At 38.5% G+C, this 17,711-nt stretch overlaps 3 protein-coding genes across 5 annotated transcripts; 2 read left to right on the top strand and 1 right to left on the bottom strand.

Annotated features, from left to right (window-relative positions):
* Positions 1–910: 910 nt before the first annotated feature.
* LOC125195257 lies at positions 911–2,351 on the bottom strand. Its single transcript, XM_048093434.1, has 3 exons — positions 1,933–2,351; positions 1,533–1,875; positions 911–1,450 (listed from the first exon to the last, which is right to left on the bottom strand). Exons 1-3 carry the CDS (start codon positions 2,349–2,351, stop codon positions 911–913), a joined length of 1,302 nt encoding a protein of 433 aa, XP_047949391.1.
* A 1,036-nt stretch (positions 2,352–3,387) lies between these two features.
* On the top strand, positions 3,388–5,708 carry LOC125197051 (putative zinc finger protein CONSTANS-LIKE 11). 3 transcript variants are annotated; one of them, XM_048095749.1, is made up of 6 exons: positions 3,388–3,469; positions 3,636–4,059; positions 4,140–4,322; positions 4,398–4,726; positions 5,064–5,323; positions 5,411–5,708. In XM_048095749.1, exons 2-5 carry the CDS (start codon positions 3,649–3,651, stop codon positions 5,194–5,196), a joined length of 1,056 nt encoding a protein of 351 aa, XP_047951706.1. In that variant the 5' UTR covers positions 3,388–3,469; positions 3,636–3,648; the 3' UTR covers positions 5,197–5,323; positions 5,411–5,708. The 3 variants fall into 3 exon arrangements, with proteins under 3 accessions (XP_047951706.1, XP_047951705.1, XP_047951704.1); XM_048095748.1 differs by having other exon boundaries at positions 3,396–4,059; positions 4,398–4,699; XM_048095747.1 differs by having other exon boundaries at positions 3,396–4,059.
* An 8,446-nt stretch (positions 5,709–14,154) lies between these two features.
* LOC125196968 (cysteine-rich repeat secretory protein 38-like) lies at positions 14,155–15,049 on the top strand. The gene has a single exon (XM_048095642.1). The coding sequence runs from the start codon at positions 14,184–14,186 to the stop codon at positions 14,910–14,912; it is 729 nt and encodes a 242-aa protein (XP_047951599.1). The 5' UTR covers positions 14,155–14,183; the 3' UTR covers positions 14,913–15,049.
* The last annotated feature ends 2,662 nt before the right edge of the window (positions 15,050–17,711 follow it).

Genomic DNA, 17,711 nt, shown 5'->3' with positions numbered 1-17,711 from the left:
TGATTGCTTTGGGGTTTTTATGGGCTATGGTTGTCTTGTGTTTGAGCCACCCCCAATTTGGGTTAGGAGGCACTAAATCTGTTGTTTTATGTGTACTTCCATATGATGAAATATTTTCTGAGGTTAATGTTGCTGCATTGAGGTTGCTTTGATGGATATGTTGGTGTTACCTTGTGGATATGATTTTGTGGTGCTTGATTTGTGTCTGTCTCTGCAATATGGTGAAGTATGCAATGTTTAGCCACCCCCAATTTGGGTTAGGAGGCATTAAATCTGTTGTTTGATGTGTAATGCCATATGCTGAAATATTTTCAGAGGGTAATGTTGCTGCATTGAGGTTGCTTTGATGGATGTGTTGGTGTTGTCTTGTGGATTGATAAATATTTAGCCACCCCTTTAGAGGTTTGGAGGCTGTTCCTGCCCCATGATGAAGCTTTTCTGAGGGCTTGGTTGGGGTTATTTTGATGGTAATGTTGGTGATGCTTGTGATTTGATTTGGTGGTGCTTGGTTCTGTTGGTGTTGCCTTGTGGATTGATTTGGTGGTGCTTGAATTGTGTATCTATGCAATATGGTGAATTATGCAATGTTCAATTTGGTGCTGCTTGTGATTTGATTTGGTGGTGCTTGGTTCTGTTGGTGTTGCCTTGTGGATTGATTTGGTGGTGCTTGATTTGTGTATCTATGCAATATGGTGAATTATGCAATGTTCAGCCACCCCTTTAGAGGTTTGGAGGCTATTCCTGCTCTATGATGAAGCTTTTCTGAGGGCTTGGTATTAAACATCAGTGAATATGTGCATTACATGTTCTTTGCACTATTTCTACATACAAAACACAAAAAAATCAGCACCTACTACCCAAAAATATAAGGCCTGATTTCCAAAACACATCATTGCATCCCCCTATCTATTTAGAACCCAAAAGCAGTAGACAAAGGCCCAATGTCATATGCACCACCTGCATTGTTCTCTGGTAGCTGTAAGTACTCCAACACATCTCTCACAAGCTTCTCATCCACATCCAATGCATTAGGCAGCCCCTCTGTTCTTTCCAACCTGTCTTTGTTAATGTGAGGGACTTTGTAGTTGTTCCCACCCCTGAATATCAGAATTTGAGTAAGGCAAGCCTGCAATGAGAGGAAAACCTTGTTTAGGGTCTGTGGTGATAGCTCTTCATAAGAGCTATACACATTTCCCAACAATTCATCAACAGTAGAGCATGGTTTCTCATGCTGCAGTGTTTGAATAGCCCGGAAAAAGCCAAGGTCTAGTATGTTGGTGTCAGGCGAATTGGCTAGTTGACAAATCAGTTGGATTTTAAATCCATCTGAATTTGCTACAGCCTCAAATTCAGGATCCACACTATTTATGTGGGGTGTGGCATTGTCTTGCTGGATGAAAATTTCTTTGCTTGCCCAATCTGGCCACTTGGCCTTAATAGCTGGTACAATCTGTAAACCAAAAGTAAATATTCCTAGATGATGATCTTTATATAAACAGGTAAGATCTGATAGGTTGGGAAAAGTAGCATACCTTGTGGACTAGGCAGTCTCTCATCACATCCTTATTGACTGCTGGAATTGGTTTAGTCTCAAGTGTGCCTCTAGGCCTATTCTTTGATTTTCTTTTTGCTGGCACCACTTCAGTGAAAGGAAAAATACCCAACTTTCCATCAAATTTGGTCTGGCCATCCGGGCCAAATACTGGTCTACATACTGCACACATGAACATCACTTTGGTGATAAACCTCTTTGACTTGCATGCCCTATATGGCTCATCTTCATCCGGCAAGAGGTAGTACCTGTCTGTTGTCTTGGTCATAAAGAACCATTTTTCATCTATGTGGACTATATTGTGCATGCTTTGAAACTGAACTCTACCAGCAGATATGGTAGGTAGAAGTTGACTAAGACACTATTTCAACCTAGCTAACTTGTTCACTTCAGTCAATGCAGGTTTTATAGCATTTGTATGTGGCTTGAGTTTACCCTCCTTAATCCACTGACTAACTGTACTCTTACTTACTGACAATTTATTTGCCATTTTTCTAATGGAAGACCTTTCAAGCACAGATAAATTCCTAACCTTTTCTTCATCTAGGTCCAACTTGTCTGAATGTTGATATCCTTTAACTTTTACTTCCATGTGTGCAGGTTCCCCCCTTTGCATCTGCTCTTTTGCTGCCTTCCACATCCTGTAAACAGTCTTTCTACTGATGCCAAACTCCTCTGCCGCCTCCGTCACTGCCCCTTTTATGAGCACTCCATCAGTGCTATGCTTAAGGAGGAATTGCACCACCAAGTTCTTCCTACTGCTGCTTAAGTGTAGACTCTGTCTTGACCCCTCCTCCATCCCAATGATGAAGCTTTTCTGAGGGAAATGGTAATGTAAAATGTTTGGATTTTTTGTTTTTTTGGGAGGTTGGTGGAGGTTGTGTTAAATGCAGCCTTGTTAATGTATTTATAGGGGTGCTGCAAATTCTGAAATTTAGGGCAAATTTTAGTTCAAATTTCCCTCTAAAATGTTTAAGAGGGAATCTGAAATTTTTTGTAATCCCTCCTTGTAATCTGAACAGTTTTCGCTACATATGTGAAATGGAAGCCAGCTTTTTGTGTTAATTTGTGTTTTTCCATCTTATTTTCAGTTTTTCAGAAATTTAAATTAGGAATAATAAATTTAAAACTAAAAATATTAAATTTGAAAATTAAAAAAAAAATAATCAAATCTGTCCTAGAAATTAAAATGAATAAGCTTTGTAATCAACAAATACTTTAAGTGGGTCCCAAATTCCACTATCACACTGCATTTATTACACACTCAAACCTTTTCTTAAAACCCGTGCCGTTGGTGAATGGGACTCTTATTGCCGGACGGAGGGAGTAATACTAATGTAATAATAATGTAAATGCACTAGTACTTATTACTGCACAACTTTGTGGATGCCTTGTACTTAAAAAATTGTTCAAGATTTTGTATGTACATTCTTGAATAATGTCCAACTTTTGACTCTTTGGTTTCAAACGATCTCAATTAATATTCTACTCACTAATATAAGATCAAAAGAACAAATAAGTCGTCAAATAATGTCTATGAAACACTCAAACTTAAAACTAGTACTACTACAACAATAAATATGATAAGTTAGTAGGTTAAATTGGATATAGCACTACAAATACTAATACTGAAAAAAGTGTATAAATATATATTCGGCATCTGCTTCTCCAACCGCGTCCTGATTATAAGCCTCCCTTGAGCGAGTTAAAAGGTCAGGTTGTTGTCCACCTCATCATCACTCCACATCGCTTCACATCCCGCCACGTGTCGCAAGCCCACAACCTCGACTATAAATACCGACTACTCTAAAGTCACCGTTCTTTCCCCCTTCCGAAGTTATTACTGCTGCGCTAAATGGCTCATCACTCCCACTTTTTTTTTCATAATAAAGATTTCGGCTGATCTTCCATTCTTAGGTCAATTATTTTTATTTTCCAATAAATTATACTGCTTCGCACTTTCAATTCCGATAATTAATTGTATACATGATCCAATAATTGCGATGAAGAATTCGACAATTTTGTGATAAGAAAATTGATTGATTGAGAGAGTGAGTTAGATGGCTGAGTGTGAGGTTTGCAGGGCGGTGAGGGCGATGGTGTACTGCAAGTCGGACGGCGCCGCCCTGTGCCTCAAGTGCGACAGCTACGTCCACTCCGCCAACGCCGTCTCGCTCCGCCACCTCCGCTCTCTAATCTGCGACCGCTGTTCCTCAGAGCCCGCGGTTGTTCGCTGCCTCGACGAGAAGCTCTCCCTCTGCGAGGCATGCGACAGCGGCGGGTGTTCTCATTCCCGCCGCGCCAAGCACAACTTTTACAATGGCTGTCCTTCCGTCACCGAGCTTTACAAAATGTGGCCGCTCACTCTCCAGGAATTTGGTGATAACGAGAATGAGATTAATCTGCCGTTTGGCACATGGCCTATTCCGTCTCCACCCCCGCCCCCACCGCCTAAATTTCTGCCGTCCACGTATGGCAGGGAGTGTGATATCATGTTTTTCGACAAGGTACATCCGATTTCATATAAAATCATTGAAATACTAATCAAATGGAACACCTAATTAAGAGTTGGTCTGCTTTGCAATAGAATTGTATGCAAGAGAATGAGGATATGTGTAGTGTTGACATTGATGGGATGCCTTTGAGCTTTGGTAGTGGCTATGATATGTTTCAAAATGCTCAATCAAGATTTCCATGTGATGATGGAGGATTAACTGCATTGCTATTAGAGAACAACAATTCTATGGCAGAATCCAACATCACTCATGAGGTATAAACAATTAATTCCTCATTTTCTTACGTCTATTTCAATCATAAGTGTAATAAATAATGTACTATGAATTAGGCGTCAATGCCAGCACAGCACGACTGCATTGGGCTGCAGACGCAGCCGCCTCCGGTGGGTGGGGCAACGAGCTTGTTGCAGGGCATGAGCTCGGGCGTGCTCATGAGTCCTCCTGAGATTGGCCTTGGGTTTGGTGCGAACGGGCAAGCATCTTCGAGCTTGCCTCTGATTAAGGGGGAGAGTAGCGTGTCTGAGTATCAAGATTGTGGGTTGTCACCGTTGTTTCTGACGGGAGACTCGCGGTGGGACTCAAATTTTGAAGCTATGAGCAGCCCGCACGCAAGGGATAAGGCAAAGATGAGGTACAACGCGAAGAAGAAGACACGCACGTATGTCATCTTCTTGAATTTATTTCGATTTTGCAATAGATGGATGATGCATTAATGGTATAACAATTTCGGCTTAGATGCAGAGTTAGGTGTGGTATACTTAGAATATCTCAATTTTCTTTGCAGAGGTTAATGATGCAATAATGATAGTACTTATCTTGGCTTATGATTATTTCAATACTATTTGGTTAGATGATTCATTTTGTGCTGGTTTTGGCTTATAATGTGGTGTTTTGTTCAATTTGTGGAGAACATGAATGATGCCTTACTTAGTTCTACTATTTGTTTTGGCTTATGAATTGTGATTTTTCAATTTTGGGGTGTTTGATGAATGCAGGTTCGGCAAACAAATAAGGTACGCGTCGCGGAAGGCTAGAGCAGATACAAGAAAACGCGTAAAAGGCAGATTTGTGAAGTCGGGGGAGACTTATGACTATGATCCCGAAGGAGCACTGCATTATCAAGCCTAGCTAAGGGTATTCTGAGTTTTTTCTGTAGAAAATAACACTGACTTGTAAAATATGGCAACGATCAGAACGCAGATCAGGCTATTGGGCCGCACTGCCTGGACCTCGCGGGAATTCCTCATGACACCAGGTTAGTTATACGACTATATACAAAGATCATGTGTAGTAGCAGACTAGCAGTAGAGATGTTGATGATGATTTTGATGATATGTACTAGTTTTGGAAGATGGAGTTGGTGTTGAGGCTATGGTGCGCATGAGAGATAGACAGAAACGAAGAAGAGCAAAGGTATCTTCTGTAGCGAGAATGTCAGTATAATATAGTGAGACCACAATCTGATATTTCAATAATGAGACTACACACAAGAAGGGAAGGGAAATATAATTTTTTTGAACATTTTTTCTGTATGGAAACCTGAAGAAAATTTTGTCCCTTTTTCTTTTGGGAAAATGTAAGCAGCATCTATTTGACATTCCATGTAAGAAAAGATGAAACCGGATTGAGATTTTTATTGAGACTGAGATTTTGTTAATTTCATATTTTAATTAGTGATATTGATTTTTAATTAACATATTTGTCATGCATAAAACAGTTTAGTTCATACTATATCAGAAGGACCACATCGAACCGGTACCAGACTTGAGAAATCTATTGTTTCACATTTTAGCTGGTAAAATAAAATATGATGCGAGTCATATGGTATGTTGATGTTACTGAAATGAAATACTACGAGATTAGAGTAAGAAAATCTGTATGGAGAAGTTTTGTCAAAATAGTATTAGTATTTTTTAATAAATTTTGGGAAAGGAAAAGATTTTATTTATTTTTGCTAATTAGAGAAAGTGAAAATGAAAAAAGGTTTTTGAAGATAATAGGAGGAGTGTTATATGGATTTTTTAAAATAAAATTAGAGAAGTAAAAAGATTTTATACATATATAAAAAGGGGATTTTTTAAGAAATAATATGAATACTACTGTATAAAATTAATTTGCAAAAAAGGGAGTATGTCTCTTATTTATAAAAGGTTCGGTGTTTTCTCTCAAATTAATTATGTAGTAATTCTTTATATCATCAACTTATGCTTATAAAAGGCTTGGGGTGGTACATGGATATTACATCACAAGTCAAAACATTTCTTCGTTCTCTCATTTGCTTTGTAGCATCTTAACTTGCATTTATGATTATTGTATTGTTTGGTTCTCAATTCCCTAATGTTTTGAGGTATTTCTACTTGATAAAAGGAAAGTTATTTCCTGAATTTGAAGTCACATGAGTACTTAAGTAGGAGTAATATTTTCATTTAGATTATTTGCATGTAAATACACATATTTTTACAATTTTCTGATTGTTTCCCAAAACTTTATTTTTTTAATATAAATACATGAACTTTGATTTTTTCTAATTTTTCTCCTAAATCAAAAATCAAAGTTGATGTGGCAAATTAAAACTTACATGGCACATCAAAAATACGTAGTTTTAATATTATTATTTAAAACTAACAATTATTATTTAAAGCTAACAATATTAAAATTCCACCTCAGCTATATCTCTATTCTCTCTACTTCTTTTCTTTTCTCCTTATCATCACTCTTCTTCCCAAATTTCATCTTTTTCATCTCTTTTATCAATCGCTCAAACACACCATGAAGCACAACTTTTATTCTTCAATTTAAAATTATATTTATTTAGATTTATACAAAGTTACAAACCCTCATAGTTTGATTAAACCATGTCTTAACTTGCACAATATAAAAGCACATGATCTACTGCGTTTTACATTGTAAGGAGAAGGTATTCATTTCAACTAGAACATAAACAAAGAATAAATAAAATCTTCTATTATGAAAGGTTCTCATATTTCAAAGCATCCAAGTTTAAATCAACATTTATAACTACTACAACAAAAGAAGCAATATGCTTCACTACTCTAACAACAGTAAACTGTAAACAGTAAACCTGAACAAAAATGATAACGGTGATGGGAAGCATTGGTTCCAGCAAAATCTAAGGATGAAAGTTGTAATTTGTCATGTATTTTCAGCGTCTGAAGAGAAATATGAAAGAAGATGGAAGGTTGGGAAGAAGAAAGAGGTAGAGATAAACAGACAGGAGAGAGATAGTTGACGTGGAATTTTATTTTGTTTACTTTAAGCCACATCAACTTTCATTTTTTGATTAATGGAAAAAATCATAAAAGTCCAAAGCTCGTGTATTTATGTTCAAAAATAAAATTTAATGAAAAATCAGAAAATTGTGAAAGTTTTGTATTTACAGGCAAATAATCCTTCATTTTACAGTTAGATACAATTTCACTTTGTATTTAATTATCTTAATATTATCTATGAAGTAATCAAATTATTTGATGATTATAATTACCATTGTCGGTTTGTGTTAAAATGACAACACCTAAAGTGACACTGTTACACCACATATATAACAATATTATAAACGCTACACAGCAATATTATAAACGCTACACAACAATCTATAGATTGTTGTATAGCGTGTTGGATATTGCTGGCAGAAAAAAAAATTGTTGTATACTGTGTTGCATATTGCTAGCCGTGTTTTTTACCCTTTTTTGTCACATGACAGCTTATTATTCGTCCACATGTACAAACGATTGGCTAGGAATGATGGTATAATGTTATTTTAAGAGGTGATGGCACCCGAACACTCCCCTACCATTGCCTGTCATAAATATGCAAAAATTATCACTGTAAAAAAGAAATTCCCGAAATTATTGATTTAAAAAATAGTACTCCATCTGTCCCCAAAGAATATGCACTTTGGGTTTGGCACAGATTTTAATACAAAATTGGTAAAGTAAAAGAGAGGTAGTGAGAAAAAGTAAATAAAGTATTGTTAGTGAAGACTGAGTCTTATCTCATTAGAGATAAAGTGTTTCCTGTTGGAATCTATGTGTTATGACAAATAGGGCAATTGTGATCGAGAAACAAAAGAACGTAAATAGACACAGAATTTACGTGGTTCACCAACGTTGTGTTGGCTACGTCCACGGGCAAAAACGGAGAACAAATTGTATTATGACTGCGATTTTCAGATACAGATTATGTGCTCTACTCCCATATATATAGGCACACATTAGACAAACTGGGCCTAGGAAACATTATCCTATCCCAATTAGGAAACCTAATCCTATACAAATTCAAGGCATACTAACAAATCTCCACCTTGACTTGAATTCTCCCTTGCAGACGCATCATCATAACACCAGACGAACAAACTTCTCCATTCTTGCCTCAGATTTTCCCTCCACGGGCAACTAACAGCTCATGACATTAAGCAAGTCCAAACAATGTTGGAACTTGCTCTGCGGGACCGACTTGGTGAACATATCAGCAGGATTATCAGCAGTACCTACTTTCTTCACCTCAATTCTCTTCTCATCTCTTAGAAAATGATACCTCACATCAATATGCTTAGTCCTTTCATGATGGACTTGATCCTTGGCTAAACAAATAGCGCTCTGACTGTCACAGAACACAACAGCTTGATCTTGATGTAAACCAAGATCACCAACTAGCCCTTGCAACCATATTCCCTCTTTAGCAGCTTCTGTCAATGCCATATACTCTGCTTCAGTAGTAGACAAAGTAACTGCAGCCTGCAAAGTTGCTTTCCAACTAACAACAGAACCACTAAGAGTGAAAACATAACCGGTCATAGATCTTCTACTATCGACATCTCCAGCGTAGTCAGAATCAGAATAACCAGTCACTAAACAGTGAGTATCACCTCCATAAATGAGACCAACATCAGACGTACCTCTCAAGTAACGAAAAATCCTCTTCACAGCCTGCCAGTGCTCCTTTCCAGGATTTCCCATGAACCTGCTAACAACGCTGACAGCATGCGCTATATCTGGCCTAGTACAGACCATGGCGTACATCAAACTCCCTACTGCATTAGAGTACGGGACTCGAGACATGTACTCCTCCTCAACTTCGGATTTCGGTGCAAGATCAGATGACAAATGAATGTTTGTGGCACTTGGAGTATCAATAGCCTTAGATGCAGACATGCCAAATCTTGACAAAATCTTCTCAATGTAGCTCTTCTGTGACAGAGAAAGCTTTTTCTTTTCTCTATCTCTAGAAATCTCCATGCCCAGAATTTTCTTCGCAACACCCAAATCCTTCATATCAAACTCAGCACTAAGCTGAGCTTTCAACTTCTGTACTTCAGACTTCGACTTCGCAGCTATGAGCATATCATCCACATATAGAACAAGATAGACCATAGAACCATCATCAGCTTTGTTGTGATAGACACAACAATCATACGGACTCCTGCTGAATCCCAGCTTGATCATGTAACTGTCAAACCTCTTATACCACTGCCTCGGAGACTGCTTTAGTCCATACAAGGACTTCTTCAACTTGCACACATAATCCTCCTTGCCCGGAACCACAAATCCCTCTGGCTGAGTCATGTAGATATCCTCCTCAAGCAATCCGTGTAGGAAAGCCGTCTTCACATCTAGTTGCTCAAGCTCCAAATCATAATGTGCAACTATCGCAAGTAACACTCTGATGGAAGTGTGTCTGACCACTGGTGAGAATATCTCATTATAGTCAACCCCCTCCTTTTGCGTGAACCCTCTTGCAACTAGACGAGCCTTGTATCTAATGCCCTCATCTGGTGTAGTGCCTTCCTTCTTCTTGAAAATCCATTTGCAAGTGACAATCTTTCTCCCCTTAGGCCGTGGAACCAATTCCCAAGTCAGGTTCTTCAAAAGTGATTCTATCTCTTCTTGCATTGCAGCGAGCCACTTGGCACGCTCACTGCCTGAAATAGCTTCCTTGTAGGTAGGTGGTTCATCATCTGCCGAAGGCTCATCTTCGACCTCATTGGCAACCTGCAATGCATATGCCATCATATCCTCAAAACCATACCTCAACGGAGGCTTCACATTTGTCCTCCTAGCTCTGTCAATAGCAATGCTTCTCTGACGAGCTTGTGGATGAACATCCGAACTAGAAGTATCGGCGGCTTCAGCAGTAGTGTGTTGATCTTCTCCACCTTGGAGTTGTGATTCACTCACATCGTGAGTGACTTGCAGCTCCACCTGTTCATCAACACCATCCAAATCCTCTGTAGCAATAGACTTCACAGTAGAGTTAAGCATAGAATTTTCATCAAATACCACATTCCGACTGAGAATAATTCTACCCTCTGAAGATGACCAAATTCTGTACCCCTTAACTCCATCTCCATAACCAACAAATACTCCCTTCTTAGCTCTTGGCTCCAATTTACCTTCACTCACATGATAGTAAACAGTACTCCCAAAAACTCTCAACATAGAGTAATCTGCAGGTGAATCAGACCATACCTCGTACGGTGTCTTGCAGTCAATGCCAGTGTGAGGTCCACGGTTGATCAGATAACAAGCCGTGTTTACTGCCTCTGCCCAAAACTTCCTAGTCAAACCGGCTTGGAAGAGCATGCATCTTGCTCTCTCCAACAACGTCTGATTCATGCGTTCTGCCACACCATTCTGTTGTGGTGTATGTCTAACGGTGTGATGGCGAACGATCCCTTCACTCCTACAAAACTCATCGAACTCAGACGAACAAAATTCCAGACCGTTATCTGTTCTCAATCGCTTGATCTTCTTCCCAGTCTGGTTTTCAATTAGAGTCTTCCACTCTTTGAACTTCTTGAATGCCTCACCTTTATGCTTCATCATAAACACCCAAGTCATTCTCGAGTAGTCATCAATCATCGACACAAAATACTTGTGTCCTCCAATAGACTCAACACGTGAGGGACCCCAACAATCCATATGAATGTAGTCAAGTGTCCCCTTCGTTCGATGAACACCCTTCTTTGGAAACTTGCTGCGATGAAGCTTCCCCAACACACAGTGTTCGCAGAAATCAAGTTTCTGCACCTTATGGCCCAAAAGAAAATCACGATTCGACATGATTCTCATGCCACGTTCTCCCATATGACCGAGCCTCATATGCCACAGCTTGGTCATATCCTTGGTTGCAACCTCGGATGATGCAATATCAGCAGAATTTGCTACGATGGAACCTCTCAGAACATACAAGGTACCCCGTTTCAAAGCTGTCAGAACCACCTTCGAACCTTTCAAAATACGCATTACTCCACCTTCACCTTTGAAACTGAACCCCTTACTATCAAATGTACTCAGGGATATCAGATTCTTCGTCATCTGTGGAACATGCCTAGTGTTGAAATACTCCCTGTGAGGACAGAGATGATATGACGCTCCAGAATCCAAAATCCACACATCATTACAGTGTGGTTGTTCATCCGCAACCAAGGCCAATTCTTCTTCCGGCTTCAGCAGAGATCGCATCTTGATCTGCCATAAACCAAAACTATTTCTCCCGGTGAATTTGTCAACCTTCACATCCAGAGCAGACATCTCGATTTACCGGACAAAACCCTCACAGCGGAATTCAAAACCCTAGTTCGAAAACCAATGCTCTAGATACCAGTTTGTTATGACAAATAGGACAATTGTGAATCGAGAAACAAAAGAACGTAAATAGACACAGAATTTACGTGGTTCACCAACGTTATGTTGGCTACGTCCAAGGACAAAAACGGAGAACAAATTGTATTATGACTGCGATTTTCAGATACAGATTATGTGCTCTACTCCCATATATATAGGCACACATTAGACAAACTGGGCCTAGGAAACATAATCATATCCCAATTAGGAAACCTAATCCTATACAAATTCAAGGCATACTAACACTATGGTCGGTCAATGAACTTTGACCAATTATAATTTCAACGAGATATTTAATTTTTGTGAAATTAAATAATATAGTGTCGATCTACGTTCGGAGTAGATGACCGTGGTATATTTATTTTCTCAAATCCGATTCCCGGTGAGTGAGAAATAATGGATTAAAGTTGTGCAAAATTGCAAATTTAATGAGCTATGAGAGAAGCTTAGGGAATAATTAAGAGAGTTAATTATCCCACATTGGAAGTTACAACCTTATTAAACTAGTATTTAATAAGAAGGATTATTACATGTAATAATTATAGTGGACTAAGATGGGCTGTAAGAGTCCACACGCGCGCACACGCGCGCGCCGCCCGCCCCGCCGCGAGCCTCGAGCCCGAGCCCGAGCCCGCGCCCGTGCCCGTGTCCTTGGACTTGGACTTGGACTTGGCAATTGGTCTTTGGGCTGTTCTTTGGGCCTGGTCGTGGGCTTGGTGCTTGGGCCTAGTTGCGGGCTTGGCTCAAGTCTAGTGGGTCTAGTTCTTTAGTATGACGCGATAAGCCAACGTGGCTGACACGTGATAGTCCACGTCGTGAACGAATCTAGAAGCTTCTAGACTCAGCCTCTCTAGCTCTGAGCGTGTAACGGCTCGTAACGCCCGAACATTACAGCTCGTAACCGACGACCGTTGCGGTCTGGCATTGATGACAGCCATCAAGGCTGCGTTAACCCCTACAGTGGACTGAGCCTATAAATAGGCTAGCCATTCTAGCATTATCTACATAACTTGATAGTCCACGTCGTGAACGAATCTAGAAGCTTCTAGACTCAGCCTCTCTAGCTCTGAGCGTGTAACGGCTCGTAACGCCCGAACGTTACGGCTCGTAACCGACGACCGTTTACGTCTGGCATAGATGACAGCCATCAAGGTCTGCGTTGACCCCTACAGTGGACCGAGCCTATAAATAGGCTAGCCATTCTAGTTTATCTTTGGGGACGAAACGCCAATCCGAAGAGCACTACCGGGGCGTATCTCGTCTTGCGGAAAGAGGCCTCCTCGACTCGGCTATTTCCTTTTCAGTTTATTTGTTTCGAATCTTCTTTGTAATTTCGATTCAGTTATCTCTTTGTATTCCTTCTTGTAAGTCCAGAAACCAACATTTCCAAAATTAGAAAATGTATATTCTTGTGGGACGAACTAAAAAAGAAATAGTGCATATTCTTGTGGGATGGTGGGAGTAAAGTACTAAAATAGAAGTTTCCAAAATTTGATATTCAGTCAACGTATTTGATAATGTATAAGAACATTATAAAATGTCAAATATAACGTCGAAATTGTCAAAACTGGCATTTAATTTAAAAATTGGTTTTATTCCATACTATCTTGTGGCTGTGGGTGACCTCTTCATCTCCGACGCGAATTGTATTTTTTAATTTTCAAACTTAGCGTTATAGCTCATATAGGCTTCCACTTGATTTCTCACATATTGAAAAGTTGAAAGGAAGTTTACCATAATACCCTCTCAAAGTCGTAGTTGAGAACTTTCCAACTTATAGAATTGTGGATCATACATTCTAGAAATTAAATCAGAACAAAACTGGATTTCAAATTTCAATTAATTCAACATGATGATGCGAATCTTTTTTTCAATACTAAGAATAAATGACATCGCAAATACGCACTTAAACGACTTGGCCTGAAGTTGGATACTGGGTGTGGAGGTGATAGTTTTTTTTAAAAAATTTAATTATAATTATACTGTAACATTCTTGATATCAGGAGGCTTAAAATTAATCACGTGACATTTTTTATAGGTTAAGTAAGGTATTTTTCCATTACTAATAATTTGGGATTTAAAGTGTGTTTATATTCAACTTTTTCTAATAAAAAGGAAGCAATTTACAGCGATAATTTTATTTCAATAGAATATCTTCATCCATATAAATTAGTGTATATTTGATGGTGCATGTCTGCCAACCTCGAGTTTATAATTTATTTAAGCATTAATATATGCATTAAGAAAAGTTCTGGATTATACAAAATGGCACGAAATGTAAATCCCTAGTATCTTGAATCCTTCTTAAGACTTCGTATTTAGGTAAAGCAACACTACAAATTCAAACCTAAAAAAGTCAGCATTTTCAACTATTAGAATCAATCATCTCAAAAACACACAAACACATATATTTTCATAACTAACTTACTATATAAATCCACAATGCTCCAACCTCAAATCACAAATCAAAACATGGATTCCCATATCTCTCTCTCACTCCTAACCCTCTCTCTCTCACTTTTGCTCCAAACCACACTCTCCCTCGACCCCCTTTTCACCATATGCCCCACCTCCCAAAACTACACCGCAAACACCCCTTACTCCACAAACCTCAAGACCACCCTCGGCCAGCTCTACCTCAAGACTCCTCCAACGGGCTTCGGCCAGGCCGTCTCTGGCCTGCCCGGAGCCCGGGTCTACGGCCTCGCCCTCTGCCGCGGCGACGTCTCTGCCAAAGACTGCGCCGCGTGCGTGGCAGAGGCCGGGCCAGCGGCCCAGAGCCGCTGTCCCAGCAACAAGGCAGCAGTTGTTTGGTATGACAACTGCTACCTCAAGTACTCGGACAGCGACTTCTTTGGCAAAATCGACGACCAAAACAGATTCTACATGTGGAATCTGAGGAACGTGAGCGGTGATGAGTTCAGCCAGAAAACGAGGGATTTGCTGAGCGAGGTGGGGGGAGAGGCGTCGGAGTCGAAGAAGATGTTTGCGAGTGGGGAAGTGGATTTTGATGGGATTGGGAATGGGAAGATTTATGGGATGGCTCAATGTAGTAGAGATTTGTCAAAGGCTGATTGCAAGAAATGTTTGGATGATGCTGTGGGGGAGTTGCCTTTGTGTTGTGAGGGGAGGGAAGGTGGTAGGGTTGTTGGTGGGAGTTGTAACATAAGATATGAAATCTACCCTTTTCTCAATCTTTGAGGCTTTTATACCTCATCTCATCTTTAGCTAGCTAGCATGGAATCAGAGGTGATATGTTTGATTATTAATGTATTTTAGCAGATATACTCATATACATGCTCTAGCTAGTGCGGAATAAGATATGATATGTTTGATTATTAGATTGTTTTTTAGCAGATAGCTAGTGGCATTAATCTCGTGTTTGATTTGATAAGTTAGTAATTGTGTTCAGCATAATACTATTGTTTACTAGTAAAATTTAATGTTAAATTACATGTAACAAAACTTTTTCTGTTAAATTAATACATCAAGTAGCAACGAAAGACATCATCATTTATCAAGTTATTTTGGCAAATAAAATCTGAAATATTTTAAGATATCTAAATATACATACCAAACAAATATCTCAATTAATTATTTATACTACTCCTTCCGAAAATAATGTACAAATTCAATAATTTAAAACCAACGTTCATAAAATCAGTATGATTTAGACTTTTAGTAGAAACAAAAATTCAATTCTGTGAGTTGCAATTATTGGATAAAAATATAATCAGAATATTAAAAAAAGGCGTTGTCAAATTAATAAGCAACAAAGGAATAAAAAGAGCAGAATCATGAATAGTTCATGGATTAGGCGGAGTCGCCGAGATCACTGCAGGAGGAGGAGGAGGCGGAGGCGGGGACAACTCTGGAACACTAGGACTCGGATTATCAGACAATGCCGGTGATAAATCTGGAAAACTAGGAGACAATGTTGGAGTCGGCGGAACTCTGACTCTGCGGCGGCGGATTGAAGACGATTGGAGCGGTGTCCGTGCACGAATCGGAGTTGCATTTTTTACGAATTCCGTGATGCCTGAGCAGCGTGTGTGAGGACGAGAATCGCCACCATGAAGACGAAGATCTGACGTAGCACATTTTTCTTAATTTATGAGTTGATAGAAATGGAATGTATGTTTGTGTATCTACTTGTTTTCTTCAATTCAGTTGATTTTATAGTGTGATCACCAAATTTCTATACAGTTTTTTTATTGAATTTAAATAAAAATTGCGTATGGTTTAGATACTCGTGAGGACAAAGGATAGATGAGTAGGCAAATTTAAGTGGAGATGATGTTTGTTTGCAAAATATTAGTAACAGATTCATGTTGAAATCAACTACATTCCTTTTTAGTTTTTATCTCGGATTATCATTAACTTTGACTAATAACTACACAAATAAAAAATTCAGTTTTTATTTTGCTTTTAAATTGAATAGAATTATCACGACTGACATTGAAATTAATTATTGGGTAAATATGAGTACGTGCTTGATCGTGAATTTTGCGGGGGGTGCAGAAATTTTTGACGATGTACTCATTTTTTAGGTGCTGAAAGTTTTATTGACCAGACAAAATGAATGTTGATAAATGATGATTGATTGTGAATCTATGATGCGCTTATTATATTCATTTGATTATTTAAGTAATTTTAAGTGGAGATCTAGTGTTTGTTCGCATTAATTTAAAATTGATTTCTATAGTAGTACTACTCCTACTATTTTCATTAACTACCAATATTCCAGTAGTGTTGATAGTTTCACCACACAAAGGAAATGAGTTGACTATTTTTCACTTCATGGGATTATATCACACGATTCAACTTGGGGCATGCTTCTTTCCTTTTTCTCCTCATACCAATCCAACATAATAGTGGAACTATAGAAAACTTTACATTTTCAACTCATGAAAAGAATGAGCCAAAAACGCATCTGGCATCCATTTCCTATATTTCCTACTACAATTTTACAAAAAAACATGAAAATAAAATAAGCCTTTCCACTTTGCCAATGAACTCATAAAGTGGGGATAGATTAATAAAATCTTACAAATGTGCAGACTTCAAATTGCACCAAATTTACAAAGAATCATTTCATCTCAAATTCTCAAAAAAAAAAATATCTCTAGAATCTAATAACATCAAGAATCACAATATTGGACAAATTCTTGATGTTTCAAGTCATGGAAAGCAATCCTGTGTACATTGTGTAAAGAAAAAAGGTAAGCAAAGTAATACACTACATCTAGGGATGTCAATTGGGCTAACCCGCTCGGGTTCGGGCCAACCCACTCGGATTGTCGGGCTATTTGAGTGCGGGTTATTCGGGCTGTGGATTTTTCAGGTTATAAATTTTTAGCCATAACCCTAACTCTTCGGGTTTCGAGCTAACTCACGGGCTATTCAGGTCAGAAGTGATCTTATTTGTTACTTTCTATCCAATTCAATATTCTAACTTGTAAAAAAAACAGATTGTCGTAAAGTGAAGTATTATCAAAGTGATCAAGAGAAGGAAAATAATAGCTACTGAAAATTGAAACAAAATACATAAACATATCGTTCAATTAGTAGCACGTGTGAATCTGAATACAATTAAATGACAATTAAATGGAAATCATGCATTTCAAAAGGAGTTAAATAACGCTCTTAATTGTACCCGAAAAATAAATTCTAAGAAGTTAAAAAATATAGTATAGATAATAGTATGTCAAAAAATAAATTCTATGGAGTTTAATGTGATTATGTGAGTACATATTATGATATTATTATAGTCTATATTTCATTTAACCTAATTTTTAATTTGAGAAAGAAGTCATAATTACCATATATAGGTTCATATGCCATATATATTTCATATATATAAGTATATAAACCCAAAATTTGATAATATTTTTTTAAATGCTCAACCCATGGGCTAACCCGCAACCCACCCGGGCCAGCCCGCATAACCCGCCGACCCAAACGGGTCAGCCCGTGTAGCCTGGTTATGTATTTGGGTTC

This window comes from Salvia hispanica, chromosome 6 (assembly GCF_023119035.1).
Source record: "Salvia hispanica cultivar TCC Black 2014 chromosome 6, UniMelb_Shisp_WGS_1.0, whole genome shotgun sequence".
Classification (NCBI taxonomy): domain Eukaryota; kingdom Viridiplantae; phylum Streptophyta; class Magnoliopsida; order Lamiales; family Lamiaceae; genus Salvia; species Salvia hispanica.
This window is presented reverse-complemented; position numbering and strand designations above follow the sequence as displayed.

Excerpts from the sequence above, each read along its gene's own strand:
- LOC125197051 (XM_048095747.1), top strand. The coding sequence starts at position 3,613 with ATGGCTGAGTGTGAGGTTTGCAGGGCGGTGAGGGCGATGGTGTACTGC. Across the intron at positions 4,323-4,397 it reads AATCCAACATCACTCATGAG|GCGTCAATGCCAGCACAGCA; the intron begins GTATAAACAATT and ends ACTATGAATTAG. Across the intron at positions 4,727-5,063 it reads GCGAAGAAGAAGACACGCAC|GTTCGGCAAACAAATAAGGT; the intron begins GTATGTCATCTT and ends TGATGAATGCAG.
- LOC125195257 (XM_048093434.1), bottom strand. The coding sequence starts at position 2,351 with ATGGAGGAGGGGTCAAGACAGAGTCTACACTTAAGCAGCAGTAGGAAG. Across the intron at positions 1,876-1,932 it reads GCATTGACTGAAGTGAACAA|AGTTCAGTTTCAAAGCATGC; the intron begins GTTAGCTAGGTT and ends ATCTGCTGGTAG. Across the intron at positions 1,451-1,532 it reads GAGACTGCCTAGTCCACAAG|ATTGTACCAGCTATTAAGGC; the intron begins GTATGCTACTTT and ends TTTGGTTTACAG.
- LOC125196968 (XM_048095642.1), top strand. The coding sequence starts at position 14,184 with ATGGATTCCCATATCTCTCTCTCACTCCTAACCCTCTCTCTCTCACTT.